A 22,893-nucleotide genomic window follows, 5' to 3' on the forward strand; every position below is an offset into this window, starting at 1 on the left:
ATTTTACAGATGGGGAAACTGAGGCCAGAAGAGAGAAGGAATTTACACAGCTATTAAGTCAGTGGAGATTACTCGGTCTCATCATAGGAGGGACCTAGAACTCTAAGTTGATCATCACACATGCCTGCTTAAAGCCTTTCTATGAGATCTTATTGCTTGTAGGAAGAGAACCCACATCTTGTTTGGCTTTGCCAGGTCCTGCATGGGAGTTCAAGCCCTGGAGCTTCCCCAGGTTCATCTGCAGCCTCCCACCGCCAGCTTCCAATGCTTAGATGAGTGTCTTCCTTTCAGTCCCTTAAATGCATCACAGTTCTTCAATCTCAGGGCTGTTGTACTTGCTGTGTCCTCATGTTGGCTGATCGAATCCTCTTATGCCTCGGCTCTCAGTTGAAATGTCGCAGTAACAGGAAACCATTTCTCATCTTCCAGACCACGTGGGTGCCCATCCTCTCTCCCCAACACTGCATCTTCCTCCCTCACATCATTCATCCCAGGAGTAAGTTGATCATCATTGAGAGGATATTTGATATCAGTTGCCTGTGGGAGGGGGCTAGGCTGTTCCTCTACTACCAGTGCCTGCATAGAACCCTTCTAAATCCCTGTCTGGCTCCCTCACTCCTGTTCTTCAGGATTTTATTCTAAATGAGTGGTGCTCAAACTGGGACAATTTTGTCCCCTTGACCCAAGGACATCTGGCAATGTCTGGAGACATTTTTGGTTCTCACAACTGAAGGGGGTGCTATTGGCCTCCAGTGGGCAGAGGACAGAGATGCTGCTGAACACGCTAGAAGGCACAGGACACCCCGCAGTGAAGGCCTGGGTAGCTCTAAATGTTTGTGATGCTGAGGTTGAGAAGCCCCACCCTAAAGAGACAATTCCCTGCAAGGCCTTCCACAGTTATCCCACCTATATTTTATTTCTCCTTCCCCACTCCCGTATTTCATATCCCCATTTTCTGCTTTATTGCTTTTCTCCTGTACACTTAATGCTGTCTAATAAATGACATTTCATTCATCGTTTTCATTATTTGTCATCCACTAGTATACAAGGTCTACAAGGACATGGATTTGTGTCTTTTTTGTTCACTACATCATCACTAAATCCTAGAACAGTGTCTTGCACAAAGTAGGCGCTCAGTACGCATTTCTGAATGCATGAATGAATTCGGAGTCCTAGGTAACTACCCCCATTCCATCAAAGAGGCCCCTTGGGGTTGAAATCCATTTGCCATCCCTATGGAGACTCTCCTTGGACTTTGGAAGAGATGGAATTTAGAAATTTCTTCTTTTATATCCTTTGGTTGTGATGTTATCTCCCCTTTAGCCCTCACTAAGATCCCCCAAAAATGTTTTCTCTGAAAGCAAGAGTGGGGAAAGTGGGCAGTTTCTCTCAGTAAACAACAAATTCCTAAAGAAGTGAGTGTTCTGGTAGGATGTCTTTGGAAGGACCCTTAGAATTGTCCTTATATTTGACAGATGGGGAAACCAAGGTCCAAGTGTACCCTCTAAGGACATTTTGAACACTGACGGTTTTTTGATTTGGACTTACTTAAGGTCACCCGTCAAAGAAGTATCAGGATTAGAATTAGAACCCAGTTTCCTGACTCCCAGGGAGATGGAAGGGGGAAAGCGAAAAGTTTTGCTGATCTAAATATGGATGCTGGCAGGCAAGCCACAATTTTCTCAAGCTCTCTTTTCTCTTGCAAGTTGTGATCTCTAGTTGACAAGGAAGCAAATTGAATAGCTAAATGGAGAGCTTTCTGAGATGCTGAGATGCAAATTAGCCTGAACAATGTGCAACTGTGGATTTGAGGTTGGTGTGCAAAATAGAGGCTTCGCTTCAGTCAGGCTGCTTGAAAAACTCACTCTCATAGGTCCTTGCTCTTTCGCAGCCAGACACTATGCCAGGCACGAGGGGAACGGGAAAAATTAAACACTGATCCTGCCCTTGAGGAGTTTGCAGTCTCAATTCTTGTGACGGAGGCAGACAGTGGAGGGCATGCTGTTTTTAATCCATCAAAGAGGCACTGATACTGTGAGTGTCCGTGCTGTGTCAACTGTGTGTCAGGACCCGGCTAATTGGATCATACATTTCCTGAGAATAGGGAAACCCATCTTGAATGTCACTGACAACTATAATGATAATGACAGATAATAATTATTGTTGCTTACTGCATTCCAGGCACTGTTCTAAGTACTTTAATGTATCAGTTAATTTAATTCTCATAATAACACTGTGAGGTAGCTACCCTTATTGTTACCATTTTTCACAGTGAAGGCAAATGAGACTGAGTCACTTTTCTGAAACAAAGAGCAAAGAGTAATGTCATTGACGTCTAGACCCAGGTCCTTTGACAGCAAGGTATGTAGGCTGTATTTGTAAGATGCATTATGGATATATATTATTTAATATCCACAGCAACTCTGGCGTTGGGACCTTCTCTGCCACTTAATAACAGTATCCTTTGTTGGGTATTTACTCTGTTCCAGTCACTGCTCTGTGTATTATATAGCTTAATCCTCACACTTAAGAGTGAGATACGATGCTGTCCATTTTAACTAATGAAACAGAGGGACAGAGAGCTTCGGTAATTTGTCTGAGATCACACAGGTAATAAGACCCAGGATTCTGGACATTTTGTGTAAATGAAATCATCCAATATATGGCCTTTTGTGTCTGACTTCTCTCATTGCCATGATGTTTTGAGGTACATGTTATATGTAGCATGCATCTGCATTTTCTTTCTTCTATTACTTCTAGTGTGCCGTTGTCTGAAGACACGACATTTTGTTTATCTGTTCATTAGTCGATAGACATTTGGAGTGTTTCCATTTCTTGGCTATAATGAACAATGAAGTTATGAGCATTTATGTACACATGCATATAACCTTTTATTACTAGGTATTTTCCCACAGTCCCCTTTCTCTCACTCACACACACACGTGCACACACAAACACATAGAGCAGTTCAAAGGCCAGGTTATATGACTTTGATCACTGACTCCAAACTGTACTAGCTGCATGACTCTGAGAAAATTAAGTAACCTTTCTGGGCTTTGGTTTTCATCATCTGTAAAATGAGGATAATAATTCACCTCTCTGATAATGCCATTCAAAAGCTTGACTTAGATAATGCACATTGTTTGGCTTGTAATTACATAATCAATAAGTGCCAGGTAAGCAACGGGAATACAGAAAACAACCCAAAGAAGATGGTGTCTCCACCCATGGAGTGCGCAGTCTAATTGCTGGGACATGAAAGTATGAGAACTGGACATAGTGTAAAATAAAGTAAAAACATAGTATTACAGGAGTAGTCACCATGAGGTTCCCATTAATTTTTTAAAAAACGCATCTCTCAGTCTAGAAAATAAAGACTTTTCTGCAGGTTGGAAGGTGTGAGAGGCCTCAGGATCAAGGCAAGACAGGGTGAAAGCTTTGAGAAATGAACAAGGGGTGGTTGAGAAAGTGTGGGAGAATGCGTGGAATGAGGGCTTTGCATCTGACTACTTTTTTTTTTTGAGACGGAGTCTCACTCTGTCGCCAAGCCGGAGTGCAATGGCATGATCTTGGCTTACTGCAGCCTCCGACTCCCTGAGTAGTTCAAGCAATTCTCCTGCCTCAGCTGCATGAGTAGCTGGGATTATAGGCATGTGCCACTATGTCCAGCTAATTTTTTTTTTTTTTTTTGTATTTTTAGTAGAGACGGCTTTTCACCATGTTGGCCAGGATGGTCTTGAACTCCTGACCTCATGATCCACCCGCCTTGGCCTCCCAAAGTGCTGGGATTACAGGCATGAGCCACCGTGCCTGGCCTGACTAGTTACTCTTGAGGCTGAGATGGGAGAATCCCTTGCGTCCAGGAGTTCGAGGCTGTAGAGAGCTGTGACCACACCACTGCACTCTAGCCTGGGTGACGGAGTAAGACCCTGTATCTCTAAAAAGAGAAAGGAATATAAAAAAGAAATATTGCAGCTATAGAAATGGAGGGGAGTACGGGTTGTAACAGGAACTGGGCTGTGCAGCAGGAGGTGCGACAGGTCAGTGAAGGAAGCTTCATCTGTATTTACAGCCACTCCCCATCACTCACGTTACTGTCTGAGCTGCACCTCCTGTGAGATCACCGGTGGCATTAGATTCTCATAGGAGCACAAACCCTATTGTGAACTGCGCACACAAGGGATCTAGGTTGTACACTCCTCATGAGAATCTAATGCCTGATGATCCATCACTGTCTCCCATCATATGCCGACGGGACTGTCTAATTGCAGGAAAACAAGCTTAGGGCTCCCACGGATTCTACATTATGGTGAGTTGTATAATTATTATATATTAGAGTGTAATAATAATAGAAATAAAGTGCACAGTGAATGTAATGCACTTGAATCATCCTGAAACCGTCCCCTAGAGTGTCTCTGAAAAACCCGTCTTCCACGAAACTAGTCCCTGGTGCCAAAAAGGTTGGGGACTGCTGGCTTACGGCATTTTCCCCTCTTCAGATGCCATAAAGACAGATATCCTCCTACCTTTTCTTCTAGTAGTTCAAAAATTTTGGTTTTCTTTATTTACATGCTTAATTCCTCTGGAACTTATGTTTGGTTATGCGAGCTGTAACCTAATTTATTTATTATTTGCAGGTGAAAAGCCAATTGTCTCTATACTCCTCATCAAATAATTCTTCTCAACCTCACTACCAGGCAATTCCGTATCTACCAGTTACTCATTTTCCACACAGGCTTCTGTCTGTGTCTTGGTTCTCCATTCCGTCCCACTGCTCTGTTTGTCTGCCTATTTTCTTCACTTTATATTATCATGTAAGAATGTGCTTGTGTTATTTTAAACCGTATGTGAACATTATATTTTAAGGATTCCTGTTTTCTTTCTGGTGGACATATCATAGTTTCTTGAATCATTTCTCTATTGTAGGGCAAACACATTGTTCCTAGTTTTTTTGTGTGTGTTTTTTTCTATTATGAGTGTTCCTGTGGTGAATAATTTTTTGTACAAAGCATTTACATATTTTTGGATTTGTCCTTTGGATGGATTCCCAGAAATAGAATTACTGAGTCGAAGGGCATGAATATTTCTTAATGCTTTTAATTCACAGCATATATTTATTTAAAACATTAAAGTGAATAAAGATTCTGGAAAGTTCCTGGTACTCTGTGATGTGGTTATAATCAGCTGGGCTGTGCCAACTCGGAACCTTGGTATGGCTGCCCTGTGGGAGTTCAAGAGGGAGATTAACATGTCTCCTTGATAGATTTATCTTTTGTTTTTGGTAGTTTGTCTAACACACTTTTTATATTCATTTATTCAGGCAGTCATTTTTAAGCACCTATTATATGCCAGGCTTCAGAGGAAAGCAGGCAATAGGATCTTGTATTCCCAATGAACACAATTTCTAGTATGTAAGAAGACAAACAAACAAAATTGAATGATCAAGGAAAAACATAAACTGATGTGAAGCAAGTAGACTTCTGTAGATTGGATGACCAAAAGATGACAAGGATGCTGAGATTTGAATGAAGAGAAAGAGAAAGCCACACTAAAGAGAGGAAAGGCATCCATTAGTGGTGGACATAGCTGGTTCAAAGGACCCTGTGGTGGAGTGGAGTGCAGCCCTGGGCCCAAAGGAAGGTCCCCAAAGTAAGAACCTAGATCTGTGGGCTGTGCTGAGAGAACAGTGAACCAACAGCAAAGAAGAAGACAAAGTCCCAGCCACATAGGAGAGTGAGCTCCCTACACAGCAAAGATGAGTCATAGAAAAGTTTTAGTTAGGAGGGACACAATCTAACAGGCATTGCTGAAAGATCCTCCAGGCTTCTTTGGAGAGCACAGGTTACAGGGGAACAGGATTGGGGGCTGAGAGATGAGTTAGGAAAAAGTCACTGTTGTCCAGGCTGAAGTTACTGGAGGCGCAGAGAAGGGGTGGCAGTGGAAGGAAAGAAACATGGGTGGATTTCCATTCATGTGTCAGTGGTAAATTCATGGGATTTGCTGACAGATTGGAGGTGTGGAGTTAGGGTAAAACAGGAATCAAGAATATGTTCTCAAATGCTGGCCTAAGTGACTGAGAAACTGGAATGAACATTATGGAGATGGAAGAGACTGAGAAGATTGGCTTGTGCGGGATGAAGTTGGGGGAGATGTCTGGCTTTGGCCACGTTAAGCCTGAGATGCCTCTTTGGTTAAGAAGTGGAGAGGTGAGTGAGACAGTTAGGATCACAATTCTGAAGTCCCAGGGAGAAGTTTGGAGCTGTAATATCTACTTGGGTGTCACTGACAGAGAGAATTCAAGTACACTGGTAAACAGATTTGTAAACAGAGAATAGAAATGATTGACCATCACCAAGAAAAACATTATTTTTTTTCTAGGTTTCAAGAATATTCTGGGTTTTTTATATTTATCTTTGTGAATAAAAAAATTTTTTTTTTTTTTTCATTTCTTCCAAGTAGGAAGAGAGAAAGTCTTGAGTTTTCTTATCTAGTGGCTTCCTATGGCCTTGGTCCTGGCACAGTCCTCCAATGTTTAGGGGTGACTTGAAGAATTATTCTTGTCATTTGATCAACTATCCAGATGCAACAGGGTAGGTCACAAAAACAAGATTTTGAATCTTGCAAGCTTTTCCAGAAACATTCGCCTGTCTGCTGTGTTTATGTTGGAATGGAAAATTTGTGCCTGATTTTACAGTGAGCTTTTCTCAAGATATACGAGTTGCTACCTCATCACATTATCCTGCATCTCGGGACCTCTCACACCTCGATGGTGTGATGTAATGCGATGTGTGGTGCTCATTGCTACAGACCTGTCATGAACAAAACCTGTGCTTCTAGAGTAATGCCTTTCCACGTCATTTTCAAAGTGGCCTTGCATAGCATTCCCAGTATATTATTTTTTATTGTGAGAGTGCATGTCTCTGTGTTTGAGTATAAAATAGGAAATTTAATTATTAAAAAAAGACCATTCCTCTTTCCTGCTAGAATAGTATAGATTAGAGATTGGAATAGGCAGCGAGTAAAGCTTTGTGGATGGAAACAAAAATTGATGAGTCGGAGAGGATGCGAATTCCGATGTTGCCACTTCTTTGATTTGTAACCTTGGGTACATTTCTTAACCACTTGGGGCCTCAGTTTCCCTACTGACATTGGGATAACAAAATTACCAACTTGATAGAGAGCCCGTGAGGACCAGAAAATACTACATTTTGAAACTGTACATTTTCGCTGATTCAGTCATCAAAGAATCAAAGCCCCTGTTTCACAAACGTGTAAATAGATCAGAGAGTGGCAGTGTTCAATCATCATAAAATTAAAAGTACTGGCTTTCTTCTGGGTTTTGAGAACATGCTGGGTTTTAGTTAAATAAATATTTATTTGTTGAATTAAGTCATTTAAATAATTAAATACTGGAGCAATTATTTGTTGCCTTCCTGCCACGTGTTAGGTGCTGTGCACGTAAAACATACGAGACATGGGTACAGATACTGTCCTCAAAAAGCTGACAGGAATCCCGACTTCAAAAAAAAAAATTATTTCATCACCCTTATAATAAGTCCGGCAGCAAAAAAGCTCAATTGTTAGCACATACACACTGAGGCATTTTAGTCATTGCTTTTAGTTATTCCAACTAACATTTCCATTTGGACTACTTGGAATTAATTACTGATTTTGTGTATCAAAGCTGGAGATTCAAATACATGAATTTCTCAGGTCTTTGGGGGGAAAACCACTGATGTAACTTCTACTGAAGAGCTGTGTCTACTGGATACCAAGTCTTGTCTTTCTGCACATTTTAATATGCCACTTTCTCAAGGCAGCATCCACGTGCACTAGGCAGGGAACCATAGTGAGCACCTTCTTAAAGGGAGGCCTTGATTTGTGAGTGAAATGCCGAGATGCTCTCTCAAAACACACAATGTGCTATGTTGGTAACATGTCGTTTTATAATTCGTCAGTTAAAATGATAACTAATGCTTACTGTTAAATAAAATGCAATTTAGCTGAGAATGAACAAATCATAGTTGAGAATTAGAGAAGAAAAATTCAGTCTCTAGAACATGAGTTGTTTAAAAAAAAAACAAAATCCCATAGGGCTGGGTGTGGTGGTTCATACCTATAATCCCAGCACTTTGGGAGGCTGGGGCAGGTGGATCACCTGAGGTTAGGAGTTCGAGACCAGCCTAGTCAACATGGGGAAACCCCGTCTCTACTAAAAATACACATGGTGGTGGGCACCTGTAATCCCAGCTACTCGGGAGGCTGAGGCAGGAGAATCGCTTGAACCCGGGAGGCAGAAGTTGCAGTGAGCCAAGACTGTGCCACTGCACTCCAGCCTGGGCAACAAGAGGGAAGTTCCATCTCAAAAAAAAAAAAAAAAAAATCCCATAAAGATAAGTAAAAAAGGGAGATTTAAAATCCCTCTCTGCATCCTTTTCATGCCTGTGCAGTTACCAGCTGGTAAGGGCAAATGGTCTTACCTTATTACTTTTATTTGTGTGTCTTCAAGCCAAATTCCATAGGTGTGATGGAAATCCTTGCTTTGGGCTGCCTGTTCCAGAGAGAGACCCAAACGTTCAGTGCACTTGGCATTGACTGGATGTTGAAACAACTAACAAGACAGATATTTTAGGGAATATTGTTTTGAATAAAGGAACATCATAATGGAATGGTCACGAGTCTAAACTTGCTAGCCAGAGTCCTTGGGGTTGAACTCTTTCTTGGCAACTTGATAGCTGTGTAATGTTAAGCAATATCTAACTCCTCAGTGACTTAGTTTTCTCATCTATAAGATGGGGTTAATAATGCTATTTATACTGTAGGGTATGGTGAGGTTTTATGGAGTTTATAGTGCGCGATGAGTTCAGAATGGTAGCTGGCTTATGATAAGTGCCACGTAACTGTTGATTATTATTATTAAGTGAGGCTGATTCAAAATAAACATGGTTTGAGATAGACACTTGGTTTTGGAGAAAGGGTGGCTTGTGATGAAGGAATCAAAAACACAGTTACAGTCTTGGAATATAAATGGACTGAGCTTCCTTCAGTGTGAGAGGGACTCTAGGTAACGGAAAGGCAGAAGGCATGGGATTTGGGGTATTTTTTTTTTTTTGTCTTCTTTCTCAGTATCTGGATGTGGCAGAAAAAGAAATGTAGGGAGAGCAAGTGTAGCAAGTGTGTTTCTGCCTCGGTCATTTCAGGCAAATTTATTCTTTCTTCAGTATCTTCTGAGAAAGGTTAGCTGATGCATGTAAAACAGGAATGACTAAAATAGTAAGATACAAATTAATAGTGTTATTTAAGTGTGTGTGTACAAGAGAGTAGGGTTATAAGATGAGACATTCTCATTTTTTTCTAGAACCACAAGATACTGAAGAAAGTTCATGCCCTCCCATCTCCCAGCTTTCAGACCCCTTCAGAACGCTCTCCACTTTGACTTGTTTATTTTAATAAAAAAAAGAAAAACACATTTTCAGGAATAGATGCTTTAGGTATGGTTCATTCTTTGGAGGGGGTGTATGTGTACCACGTGACAAGTGGTTGCCATGGTAATTTCTCATTATTGTTGAATTGAAAAATAATTACTCTGGCAAAAATCCCACGTAACCTGTCAGTGCTTAAGTTAAAGATGCCGAGGGGCAGCCCTGGCACTGGGATCCTGTTTTTGGTGAAGGAGGGATAGGGTTGGGAACAGGAGAGAATCCAGGATGGAAGCAAAATGCTTCTGTAGATTTTTAAGCATAATTAAGACTCTCTTCTGCTATTTGAGATGACTGTGTGTTTCACCCTGATATATGATTAGGCTGCTGGTGAAATTTGGGTTCACCTGTGAGATGGGACAAAAGGACTAAGGATTGTAATAGCACAAATGCATACAGGGGATTGTTTAGAATAAAGAAGCTTTGATGGTATTTTTTCCTAAGTAAAATATAGAAGAATTGTCAACTCCACTTCCCCTGTCTGTGTTCAGGCTGAGTTAATTTCATCTTTATTTACCTGGAGGCTGCTGTATGCTATTGTTACTCTCTAGCTTTGGGGAAAAGAACTCACTTTTTACTTATTAATATTCACTAAACACTCGCCACACACAGTTCAGATACTAAACAACAGCAAGAATTGGAAGTACCTGTCTGTTGGGAAAACATGTGTCCTAGATCAGAAACTTTGTGGCAGGGTGCACAGAGCTCAGTCCACACACGAGTTTGGGCATTTGGTACTCAGTCCTCCTGATCCATGGGTCGTTGTGGAGTGGCATGGAAAACCTATGCTTGCTTGCTTTCCTATGCCTGTGTCAAGAAATAATCCTCCTTTTGGTTAATGAAGCCCTTAACATACACTCCTCTTTTAAGAGAATGATTGGCAAACTGGGAGTAGTATTAGTAGTGTTACTCCATTTTTGCATCTTTTTTTGGACTTCTAGATGTTCACCCTTCTCCCAGCAGAGCTAGTCTCTGTTTTGTCATTAAGCTGCTCCTGCTACTAGATCCCACTTGGAAATATATTGCTTAACAGTACTCTTTGAATCTCTACCCATGCATCAATCAGACCAGATGCTTTTAATATGAAAGTATAGGGACCTCCTAATGAAAGGACCAAAATATAGACAGATACAAACCTTATGTCTAGGCACAGCCACTTTAGGCGTATGCCTGAGAGAAATTCTTACATATAAACACAAAGGGAAACTACAGAGATGTTTATGGCAGCATTGTTGTGATGACCAAAAAAATAGGAACTATCTGGAGATTATTAGTAGCAAAATGTTTAAATAAAATGTATTACTGTATATTTATTCAGTGCATTAGTATGTAATTTATATAATGAAAGAGAGACCCAATATATAAATTGGGGCTGAGCACACTTATGCCTGTAATCCCAGCACTTTGGGAGGCCGAGGCGGGTGGATCACCTGAAGTCAGGAGTTCAGGATCAGCCTGACCAACATGGAGAAACCTCGGCTCTGCTAAAAATACAAAAATTAGCTGGGCGTGGTAGTGGGCACCTGTAATTCCAGCTACTCGGGTGGCTGAGGCAGGAGAATCACTTGAATGTGGGAGGTGGAGGTTGCAGTGAGCCAAGATTGCGCCACTGCACTCCAGCCTGGGTGACAGAGCAAGACTCTGTCTCAAAAAAAAAAAAAAAATTATATATATATACACACACACACACACATGCATATATATACATATGTGTATATATATGTGTGTATATATATACATATGTGTATATATATGTGTGTATATGTATACATATGTGTATATATATGTGTGTATATATATACATATGTGTATATATATGTGTGTATATATATACATATATAAATTGGATAGTTCTTCAAACACAATGTTAAAAGTAAACAAATCACGGTTAAGGAAGAAAACATAATGTATCTTATCATGTAAAACAAATATTAAAAACAAAATAGGACTGTATATGAATGGAATCATGCATGTATATAAATATAAAAGGTGGGCTAGGAAGATCCATGTGGTTTTCATGAGACAGTTGTGTATGGGGGTCTAGGGGAGGAGAGAGAAAAACAGAGTAGGTTATGGTGACAGAACATTTATTTTTATTTGTAACATTTAATTACTTTAGAAAAGGAAAATGCAATAATATTGCAATAATTGTTAATTCTGGGTAATGGGCCCATGAGTCTTCATCATATCCTCTTTTGTTCTCAATTTTTGAAATTAATAAAGTAAAATCTGGTTTGTTTAATGACAGCCAGTCAAGTGCATTCATGTACTACGAACAACCTTAACCAACATTTCACTGAGACATATAATACTCCAAAGGTGGCTCAAAAGCATGGCAGTGTAAGTATGAGATAATATTTTAAATTTCTTCCTCCATGTGAACTTCTGACATGCGTGTCTGGGGCATTCCGTTGTTGTGAGATGAGATAACAGTGATGTGACATAGAGGAGACTTCTCTCGAATGCTGTCTTGGCCCCTAGCTACTGAGGTTAGATTTTAAGATTCCTATAATTTTAGAGAAAGTATCTTACACACTGTGTGGGTAGGGCCTTATCATCTGTTTAGTGCATTTTTTCTACTCCATTATTGAGTACTAACTTATAGGAGAATCCTGCTGAGGATGGATAGATACATAATGCCCATTCTTTATCCTTAAGTAACGTAGTCTGCCGGAGCTGTCAGAAATTTAGGAAAATGTGTGTTACAAGGTGATGATTCCATGGTAATTTCATATACACTCTATTGGGAGTTTAGTTGTCAAAATTTCCTAGTACAGAAGACAGTGAAAGAGGGGTCCACAAACTGCATCATTGCAGGTCAAAAGAATGACATATGCAAAGGCAGGGAGGCACAAAAAGTTGACAAGGAGCCCTTGACCCTGACAGGTGAACTGCTGGAGGTCCCTTGGCTCCCACACATTGCTGGGAGGCCAACTCCAGGGCTCCTGCATACACTGCCTCCTTTCTGGTGTGGTAAGAATGTTTTTTCTCTGGATGGACTGCCTTTTAGCTTAGACGCACCAAATGTTGTATCTGTTATATCTGCCAGTCCCAGATGTGCGTGCCACCCAGTACACCTGGGATCAAGATGTCAGACTTGTGGTTGTGTTTTAAAAGCATGTTCTATACCCTTTACTTGGAAGTCCCAAAAGGTTGATCTTTATTTTTTGGGCAAAGATGAGACTGGTCAGTCTCAATGCACCTCCTGGTTAATCTCCAAGTTAGTTTGACTTGTGATGATTATGTGTGTGGAGTAAGAGTGATCAGCTGCACCCTGCTTTGCCTCTAAACTTCAACGGAAACCAGATTTAGTGAGTTGCTCTATGGGATCCTTCATCAAAACAGCCTTGATAACTTAATTCATGCAGTCTCGTACTGGCTGTCTTGCTGAACATGGCCACATTGCCAGGTCCAAAAGGAGAATGGGCCATTTTTGTGGTTCTTGCATTTCTCTAATGATGTTGGCTCTAAGTTTCCAACATCAGGTGGAACTGCTAGCCTGTACATAAAATTGCAGAATTTTAACTAGTACCTTTTCTTTCAAATGACCATGGTCTCTTTCTCTTCCTCACATGTGGCCAAGATGACTGACAATTAAATCTTGGAAAATGGATTTTTTTTTTTTTTTTGGAGTAACTGTTCACAACTCATGAGGTAGCTGTGTTACCAAGAACTGAGCTTCTACCAGTAGAGTTGTTAGATCTTCTGCCAGAGACTTCCATTTGACTCAGCAGAGGTCTTAGCTGTATTTCAGCCGCTCCCTAAACTCCTAATCTCTTTATTATGAACATTACTCCTACAAAATTGCCTAACTGATCTCAGGAACTATACCAGAAAAGAGAATGGAAGCAAGAAGTGTTCCAAAAGGAGATTTATTATTAGGAACACCATGTGAAGGTGGGAAAAAGGGCATGAACTTTGAAAGGTTGGAGGAGGAAATTTCCTCTCGTCAATGCTGACCTCTTACTCTAACTCTTGTAAACCATTTTTGGTCTTCAACCTAAAGTGGGAAATAACTTTTTAAGTAGAATTATTTATAAAAAAGTGTGTATTGGAGTTAGGCAGACTTGTTACGTGAACTTTAGCTTCATCACTTTCTTGCTTTCTGACCTTTATTGAGTAGCTTGCCTTTTTGAATTTTAGATTCTCTATGAATATCTTAAGGGTTAAATGAGATAACGATGAATGATAATAGTTGACACATATTGAACAACTACTATATGCCAGGAAGTTTCTCTTAAGTCCTCACAGCCCACTGAGATTATTATTCTCACTTACCCAACAAGCAAACAGACGCAAAGAAATTAGGTGAGTTGACTGAGGTCATCCAGCTATTAAGAGGCAGAATTCACCTGTGTAAGTCAGTATAACATAGAAGTTAAGGACATAAGTTCTCTATAAGGCTGTCTGCTCTGCCCCTTGGTAGCAATTAGGGTAGTTATGAATATAAAATGGTTCAATACATCTACAGTACTTAGAAAATTCTGGATTACGATACTAACGTTAACCCAGGGCCCCCAACGATGTGCTCTTTCCGTAATAAGCTTCCTTCATATACAGCCAACACAAGAATGGCCTATCCCCAACACTTAGTAATTTTTGTCTTAAATCTCTACTCCTTTTATTCCTTTCCTAAATAAATATTTGTTCTGTCATAACTAAAGACTAATTCAAAAGCTGTGTGTGTGTATGTGTGTGTGTGTGTGTTTGCATGTGTTTGCACGTGGGGGGAGATTGAAAATTATAGTTTAAATACACAGAATGTCATTTTTATGCCAGTTTAAAATTATTGACCAACAGACAAAGTAGGGTCCACAATCAAGATCTCTGGACAACTTTGTAGAGTGATTTTCCTGAGCTGAGTTTGTGATGCCACAATAAGAAATTTCATCCATCCATCTATCTATTAATGTGTTCTATCAGCCAAACAAAAATATTATTTTATCTACCTAGTATATGCCTGGCCCTGTGAATTTAAATGTTACATTTTTATTTCAAGGATGTTCTTTCAAGATTTGTGACCGAAACCAATTATTTTGTGTGTGTGTGTGTGGTTACCTAATGTGCCCATTCTCCCAGCAAACCTCTTCTGAAATTTCCTGAGAAGTTGCCTTATCCCGTGTTCCACTGAAACTAGTTTGAATCGTATGACATTTCTCATTCTTGGATCATTATGTCTCTTTCAACTTCTGCCAAAACTCACGTACCTATCTAGGCCCTTTGGAACCTGTAACACTGCTCATAGACGTTCCTCGAACCTCATTGTAACTTGAGTACTTTCTTTTCTCCCAGTGACCTCAGATCAGCCAGCATTTCTCTTGACTTTTGCCTTTCACTGGTTCATTTTTCAGCAGCAGTGTCAGAGACCAAGAGTTAGATTATCAGAAAATAGAGGGTGATATGTTTTGGCTGTGTCCCCACCCAAATCTCATCTTGAGTTATAGTCCCCATAATCCCCATGTGTCATGGGAGTGACAAGGTGGAGATAACTGAATCACAGGGATGGTTTCCCTTATCTTGTTCTCGTGATAGTGAGTTAGCTCTCATGAGATCTGATGGTTTTATAAGGGGCTTCCCCCTTCACTGGGCACTCATTCTTCTCCTCCCCTTCCACCATGATTGTAAATTTCCCGAGGCCTCCCCAGCCATGCTGAACTGTGAGGCAATTAAGCCTCTTCCCTTTATAAATTACCCAGTCTTGGGTATATCTTCATAGCAGTGTAAGAATGAATTAATACAGAGGGGATCCAGTCATTGGGCCTCTGAATAATGAGCAAAGCAAATGAGAAGTAATACATTTTCATTCAGATTTTTAACTGTGTTGTGGACAGATGCTGTTGCCAGGGAAATGGGTTGCTAATGGTTGAAGTGATAGGGAAAAGTGCTGATTTATAAACAGACTATTTTAAAAAGTTCATTTTTTTTTTTTGAGACCAAGTCTCACTCTGTCACCCAGGTGGGAGTGCAGTGGGGTGATCTCGGCTCACTGCTACCTCTGCCTCCCAGGTTCAAGTTATTCTCTTGCCTCAGTCTCCCGTGTAACTGGGATTACAGGCGCCCACCACCACGCCCGGCCGGATAATTTTTGTATTTTTAGCAGAGATGGGGGTTTCACCATGTTGGTCAGGCTGGTCTCAAACTCCTGACCCTCAGGTGATCCACCCGCCTATGCCTCCCAAAGTGCTGGGATTACAGGCGCGAGCCACCACGTCTGGCCATAAAGTTCATTTTCAATGCAGTTCTTTATAAAGTGGAATGCCTCCTGCCCTAGATATAATATTAAAGATGGTAGGCAGAGGCAGGGAAAGGGCATTTTATTGATCTTCACTGTCCTTGGGGTGCTCTCCTGCAGATTTTATCTCTTAAAGATTTTATTCATCTTCACTCCCTTTGGGGAGCACTTTATACATACTTATTTATTTAATCCTCAGATCTGTGCTGCCAGATAGTTACTATTGTTGTTGTTATTGTTATTGTCAGCTTCTAAATAAGTAGACAGGCCGGGGAAGGTAGAATAAGTTGCTAGGTTCAATAGCTGGGAAGAGGCAGTGTTGCCTGCAGGACTGAATTCCGCCATGATGTATTACCAATGGCTTTACTGTAAAGCACCAGGCAGTCTCCTGAGCGTGAGTCCTGGCTACAGGTCTGCACAACAAGGCAAGGAGCTCATAGAAGAAACCAACCTGAGACTAAATATTCCCTTTCAACTCTTTCTCCCCTCTTGCTGAACTCTAACCCCTGCCTCTCAAAGACTGTCAGGGAAGTGTAGCAAGGTTGCTGTACAGAGCAGAGGATTGGTAGGTCGGGAGTGTCCAGTGGTCTGAGTTTAAATTCCATCGCTGACATTTATTCGCGGAGTGAACTGGAGCAGGTGACATTTACTGCCTAAGCTTTGGTTTCTGCAGTTGCAAAGTAGAGTTGCAAAGCAGCTTCATTCATTCACTGAGCTGCTTTTATGAGTAATATCCTGGGCTAGACACTGTTCTGGGGGTTGGGAGATAAAGTAGCAAGCAAAACAAAGCCCCTGTGTACAAGAAGCTTATATTTGTATTGAAGAGAAAAAAACCACACACACAGAAGAAATGGATTCGTAGTGTGGATTAAGTAGGAAAATACACATAAAGTCGTTAGACTAGTGCTTGGCATGTGGTAAACACTCAATAAATGTTAACTGTGACTCTTTTTCCATCTGTGTAGTGATTTAAAGTCAAATAAACAAATGTATCCAGTCTTCTGAATAGGGTTTCTTTCCCTGGCAGATTCCTCCACTTCCAGGCCCACTGAGTTTTCTAAAAGCTCCGCAAGCTTCCAGAGCGTTGAGGACGTGTGCCATGGTCTCAGATGTGGAGCGAAGCTGCCTGTTTAGTTGCTCATGTGATTGTCTTCTGCTAGTGGGTTTTAAGCCTTTTGAGGGTAGGGACCAGTCTCTTATTCAGCTGTGCATTCTGAAGGCCTACACGTAGTTAAATGCCCAATACATATTTGTTTCTGAAAGGAGACAAAGCAGACCAGTTTGTACGTGGATCCATGCATTACTGTTCGGTGGTTTCCTATCTACCCTGTGTTACTGAGGAAAGGATTGGCTTTTGCTATGGTGATTGGAAGGAAGCCAAAGAGAGACACAAAAATCCATTTGTCTGAGCTGCTTCTTTTCTGAAGGAGAGGACGGCATCAATCTTCTGTTGCTCCTTAATTATTCTTGCTGGGACTGAGGGTTCATTCCTGAGGCCTGCCAGTGACAACAACTTAATGTTGTCATAAGCAGAACAACTTAATGGGAAGAAGAGAGGCTTGTGGTATCTCTGCCAGGACCCGGCAGTGGGACTATTACATGGGGAGTGGCAATTCCCTTTCTGTCTCCTCTTCCATCTGACAGGCAGCTGGGATGCATCTTGTCTTCAACTAACAATTCTCTAGAAAAAACATGGTGCTTAAGAATTTTGGGATAAATCAAGTCCTATACCGAGAATTAGGCTGGGATGTGATTCCTCCTGTAAATATAACACTGTGTATAACCTTCTTAAATCACTGTGAGAGGGGGCTGTCTTCTAACTGCCTTAAACTGGGCCACTTCCAAAGTGTTTTCTGCATGAGCAGGAGAAACATTCAACCCAAGACAAACAAACAGAATTCATATGGATGGCCTGCATTCTGCTGAACTGCTCTATTTTTAATACTCTTTAACAACAAGCTAGTGGTTGCCTATCCTCTTAAAACAATCAAGAACAGTCCATATATATTTGAGAATCTCTTGTGCGTGAACTTCTCTATCAATCTATCCATCCATGTATCCATACCTCTATCTTTTATAGGGATATTTGCAAACAATAGAGCTGGGAACATCTCTTTTGATTAAATTATGTTTGAAAATGATGTTTAACCTGGTTGTAATATTGTGGTTTCTATTTATAAAAATGAACTCTTAAAAGAGCAGAGAGAGAGAAAGAGAAAAAAAAGTCACGTGTATTTTACATTAAATGCAAACCCTTTTGTCAAAAAACATCACATTGTGTTTTGTGGCACATTTATTAAATCTCCCCAAATATATACTGGAGAATTAATTTTTATTCGGTAGGTTTGAGCTCACTTATTGAATTGAAACTTGGTTCCCAATTGAGGCAATTAATTTGAAGAGTGACCACCCACCTACCCTTTCCTAGAACACCCACACATATACACGAAGTAACGAGCAAGCAGCAACTGAGTTTTTCTTTCTCTTCCGTTTTCTTTTCCTCTTTGAGATATTTTCCACTTTTTCCCCTGTTAAATAAATGATCTGTCTCTTTGCAGGACAGCGACAACCTCTGGTGGGACGCCTTTGCCACTGAATTTTTTGAAGATGATGCCACATTAACCCTTTCATTTTGTTTGGAAGATGGACCAAAGCGATACAGTAAGAAAGAAGTTTATTTTTCTAATATTTCCTCTTTTTGTGCCTGTAAGAAAACCACAGGGGTCTTCAGAGAATAGCACAGAGCTGACAGCCTGACAATAATACCTCCACTCCTGACGATGTTCTTGCTGCCTATCAAGTCATTGTCACTGGGTGGCAGCCCGAGTTGGCTCTGAGAGATTTCCTTCGAGGCTTAGAATGTCTGGGTATTTGCCTGTTTAGAGAGCAAGGCAAATATGAACCAAGTCACCCAGTGACGAGTGGGAGCGGAATGATGGAAAATTTCCATGCATCTCTTCTCTGCCACCCTCTTTTATCCTTGACGGTTCACACTTGACATCCAATGTTCTGCTTCTGAAGGTTCTTAAAAAAAAAAATTCCCACTGTCACTGTATCAGCCACATCCTTCTAATTCCCTCTTATCAATTATCTCAGGTATTTATTTGACAAGTGCTATCTTTTTTTGGGGTGCAGGGAGGCCACAGTTGCTTTGAACATACAGTTTGGGATTAGTGCTGACAGAATTATAGTTCCTTGTCTTTCAGGCTAGTGATAACTCTGTAAAGATCCTCAAATTACAGCCTGTGGCACCTTGGGTAACAGCTGATCTGTCCTGATTAGGTTCAGCCAACTTGTCAGAGATCAGATTTGCTACTTGTGCTATGAGACCAGGAGGCATAGATGCATCAGCACAAAAGCAATTAATGTCCAGTTAGATCAGAGAGAGATGCGTTTTCAGAAATCAGTGTTGCACGTAGGAAAGGATCCATCAGAGGAAAAACATTGCCACTGTCACAAACACTGAAATGATGAGGGAACCAGACGTGGTATGATGAACCAGTCATGGTATGAATGAGTCAATCCAGAACATTTGAAAAATTGACAGGTAATAGGGTTCTTGATACGTGTGATTGAAAGCTCTGATTGTTGCTAATCTATTTCAAAGCCACTGTGGAACAACAATTAAAAAAAAACTCGGGGAGGCTTTAGGCAACTTGGTGCCATTTGCATACTATTAACAGCTATACTAGTAGCATCAGTTGCATAATTAACTGATTAATTATGCTAATATATGTACATGGTGATTTTGCAATAGTGTTAAATAGGGGAGGAGCAGCCTGGAGTGGACTTTCTGCCCAACTGAAACTGGTTGCCAGGCGCATCTCTTTATATTTGTGTCTCATGGACTTTTAAGGATGTGGGACATTTCTAATCAATATTTTGGGCGAGAGGAGGGGCAGGCAGTATATCAGAAAATGGGCTGTTTAGAGGACCTTTATATTCAACAAAGTGACTCTGGGTGCAAGCACTGATAAGCCTACTTCAAGGGGTCCTGCTGAGCTAACTTGCTCTCCAATGTGTGGGTGCCCCCAAGCAGCCTCATGCCCTAAAGAGGTGTTTCAGAAGTCCCTGGGAGATAAATGAACTCAGCAGTCCAACAATTACTCCCTCCTCAAAAAGCTGCCTGATCAATGGCGTATAATTTCTAACCAAGCAGTCATCCATCCTCTGAGCCACCTTGTTTTTTTCTGAGGCATAAGCTCAGATAACTTCAAGTTATCATTATTTTATGTTCTTGTGCTTTGTTGGTTCAGAAATCCATCAGGGACTGCTCAGGGAACTAGAATTACAGTTTTAAAATATGTCCTAATACAACAGATTCTGGCTCTTCCCTCTGTCCATCCCACCCCAGCATCATTTGGGAGTGAATCACGATCATCGCCTGTTTAAGATCTTATCTCCATGTACAGGAGTAAATGCCTGACTACCAGCCATTGTTGCCCAGGTTTCTTTGTTTCTCCGAGCCAAAATATTTCCCGAGTGGAGAAGAGAAACAAAGATGATTGACGGTCTTGAGCCGAGTCTCATCAGCTGCCTTGCTGACAGCCTGGTGATGTGCACACGCTGCTGATGTGCTGGCTGGTGACAGCTGATTGACAGCCCAAGACTGGGAGACAAGAAAGATGAAGCTTGCTTAGAACGCCTGACGCGCACTGTTTATGCAGCGCTCTGAGCTCAGGCGCTGCCACCTTAACCCGTTCGAGGTCCAGGCATGCTGTGCCAGGCTGGGCAGATGCCTGGCTGTCCTGTGGCTGGAAGCTGCAGCTCTTCCTTCATGCTTCCAGGGAAGCTGAAAGCTTTTTTTTTTCTGATGAGGAAAATAAGATTTGGCTGTTGCGTTTGTATTTGTTAAAAAAAAAAAAAAATCCGCAATTACACACATATGAAATAATAAGAGATATTCTAGCTGAGGTGTTTTTTTAGCCTTTACTAGAAAAAACTTTTCCTTCTTCCTCCCCATCACTGGTGTCTAGGGGGTCCTTTGGGGTCTATGATACTTTATCTCTAAGTTGCCACAAATCCTGTAATGGGCGTCTTCTTTTTTATTTATTGTTTGTCATCCCTTATTAGAATGTTATTTCCATGTGGATGAGGGCTCTGTTTTGTTACTTGCTGAATTCTCAGATTAATACAGGAACTCACACATAATAGGTAGCTCAATAAATATTTGTTGAATGAAGGAATAAATGAGTACACAAATGCATAGACATTTGTAGAAAAGTTTATATCATCAAATAAAATGTTGGCAAAGCCATCCTTTACTGAGGTCTTTGGACTTTTTTGAATAGGAAGAAATTGACCCACAGTGGTCTGCTGGCATGCTCAAACAGACTCTGGGTTATGATCTGATATGTTTTTCTTTTTTTGAGACAGAGTTTCACTCTGTCACTCAGGCTGGGTTGCAGTGGTGTGATCTCGGCTCACTGCAACCTCTGCCTCTGGGTTCAAGTGATCCTCCTGCCTCAGCCTCCCTCTCGAGTAGCAGGGATTGTAGGTGCCTGCCACCACATCCGGCTAATTTTTGCATTTGTAGTAGAGATGGGGTTTCACCATGTTGACCAGGCTGGTATCTAACTCCTGGCCTCAAGTGATCCACCAACCCAGCCTTGGCCTCCCAAAGTGCAGCCACCGCATCTGGCTGTTCTGATAGATTTTAATAGGAAAAAAAGTCCCGGCAGTATAATAATTCAAGAGATAATGATGTTCTGGGTGATATATTGTTCCTTGCATCCAGAAAACAGAAAACTCTTCTGTATTGACCCTCTTCCTCCACGTGCCCCGTCTCCTAAGCCCTTCACTCCCCTGATGGGGGAGTGTCCGCCCAGGCGAGATATGGTTGGGCAGGTGGAAGCCACTGATGTTTTCTTAGGGGATAGGTGGTAATTGGTGGGGAGAGCTTCAGGATGGGCCAGGTTATTAGACTATGTGAGAAATTGGCCTGTGCCTCCCTAAGGCCACTTGCCTGTCCCTGCCCTGGACAGCACCAGGAAGGTGCTACTCTGGCAGCTGGAGAATTGGGCAGCTCCATGGAGGAAGTTCTAACCTTTGGATAAGGTGGACTCTAGAAAAGAAGCGGATCAGAGGTAGACAATTCCCTGGCAGCAGCTCAGTAGAATAAAGAACATTAGGGCTAAAAGGATCCTTTCTAAAAATGGAAACTTGGGCCAGAGAGGTTAGGTAGGTGCCCCACAGGTGAGGCTGAGCCTCAGGTTTCCTGACTCCAAAGTCAGCTTGCTCACTCACTCTGTCTCTCTGTCTCTCTCTCTCTGTCTGTCTGTCTCTCTCTCTCTCTCACACACACACATATACACACCCTATTCCTATATCGTGCCATAGCTAAGGGAAAATAAATGATTTTATCAACACACACATTTCTGGTAACAGAAATAAGGGTCTGAAATAATAACTTTCCTTTATCTGAAACAGAAGACAAAGGAAGCCAAGGATCAGGTTCCTTGAAGCCCTCTGTGCACCTACTCTGCATTTCTAAGTCCAGCATAAAGTGTTGCTATTTCCTTCTCTGTCTTGGGTTAGGCTGATCACTGGCTCTTAGTTTCAAGCACAATATTAATTTCCCTTTGCTCCTTTTAGGCATGTAGCAGAACTGTGCCTCACACTATTCTTCCGCCTCATGACAGTCACAACCACCATTTGGGTAATACGCTTCTCAGCCAACCTAGCCTGTGTCCAGGTCCACATTGGCCACATTTTTAGGAAATATGTGGTTCACAACTCGTTCAGAAAATATTTCCTTGCTAGGAGAGATACATGGAGAAGGATCTCCTGAGGCCCATCTCAGCAGGCGATGCAGGGCTGAGAGGCTGGATGGTTTAGGAGAAAGGGCACAAGAATTCAATGCAAACATTCTTGGGCTTTAATCCATGCTTTGCTCGATAAACAGAGACTTCATCTTCTCATGTGCAAGTGAGTATATTACTACCATCACTGCACTGGGTGCTATGGCTCACACCTGTAATCCCAGCACTTTAGGAGGCCAAGGTGGGTGGATCACCTGAGGTCAGGAGTTCAAGACCAGCCTGACCAGTATGGTAAAACCCCATCTCTACTAAAAATACAAAAATTAGCCGGGTGTGGTGGCCTGCGCCTGTAATCCCAGCCACTCGGGAGGCTGAGACAGGAGAATTCCTTGAACCCAGGAGGAGGTTGCAGTGAGCCAAG

At 41.5% G+C, this 22,893-nt stretch overlaps 2 protein-coding genes across 10 annotated transcripts in view; one reads left to right on the forward strand and one right to left on the reverse strand.

The window, feature by feature from the left end:
- The window catches only part of MED28 (mediator complex subunit 28), a 1,184,036-nt gene that overhangs the window by 845,792 nt on the left and 315,351 nt on the right, over positions 1 to 22,893 (reverse strand). The window lies entirely within an intron of this gene.
- Positions 1 to 22,893, forward strand: part of LDB2 (LIM domain binding 2) — a 399,521-nt gene that overhangs the window by 130,559 nt on the left and 246,069 nt on the right. For all 9 annotated transcript variants that reach the window (XM_050791965.1, XM_050791972.1, XM_050791973.1 and 6 more), the window contains exon 2: positions 18,270 to 18,372. In XM_050791965.1, coding sequence (XP_050647922.1) covers positions 18,270 to 18,372 — 103 coding nt within the window. The remainder of the gene's footprint in view (positions 1 to 18,269; positions 18,373 to 22,893) is intronic.

Source organism: Macaca thibetana, chromosome 5 (assembly GCF_024542745.1).
Source record: "Macaca thibetana thibetana isolate TM-01 chromosome 5, ASM2454274v1, whole genome shotgun sequence".
Lineage (NCBI taxonomy): Eukaryota > Metazoa > Chordata > Mammalia > Primates > Cercopithecidae > Macaca > Macaca thibetana.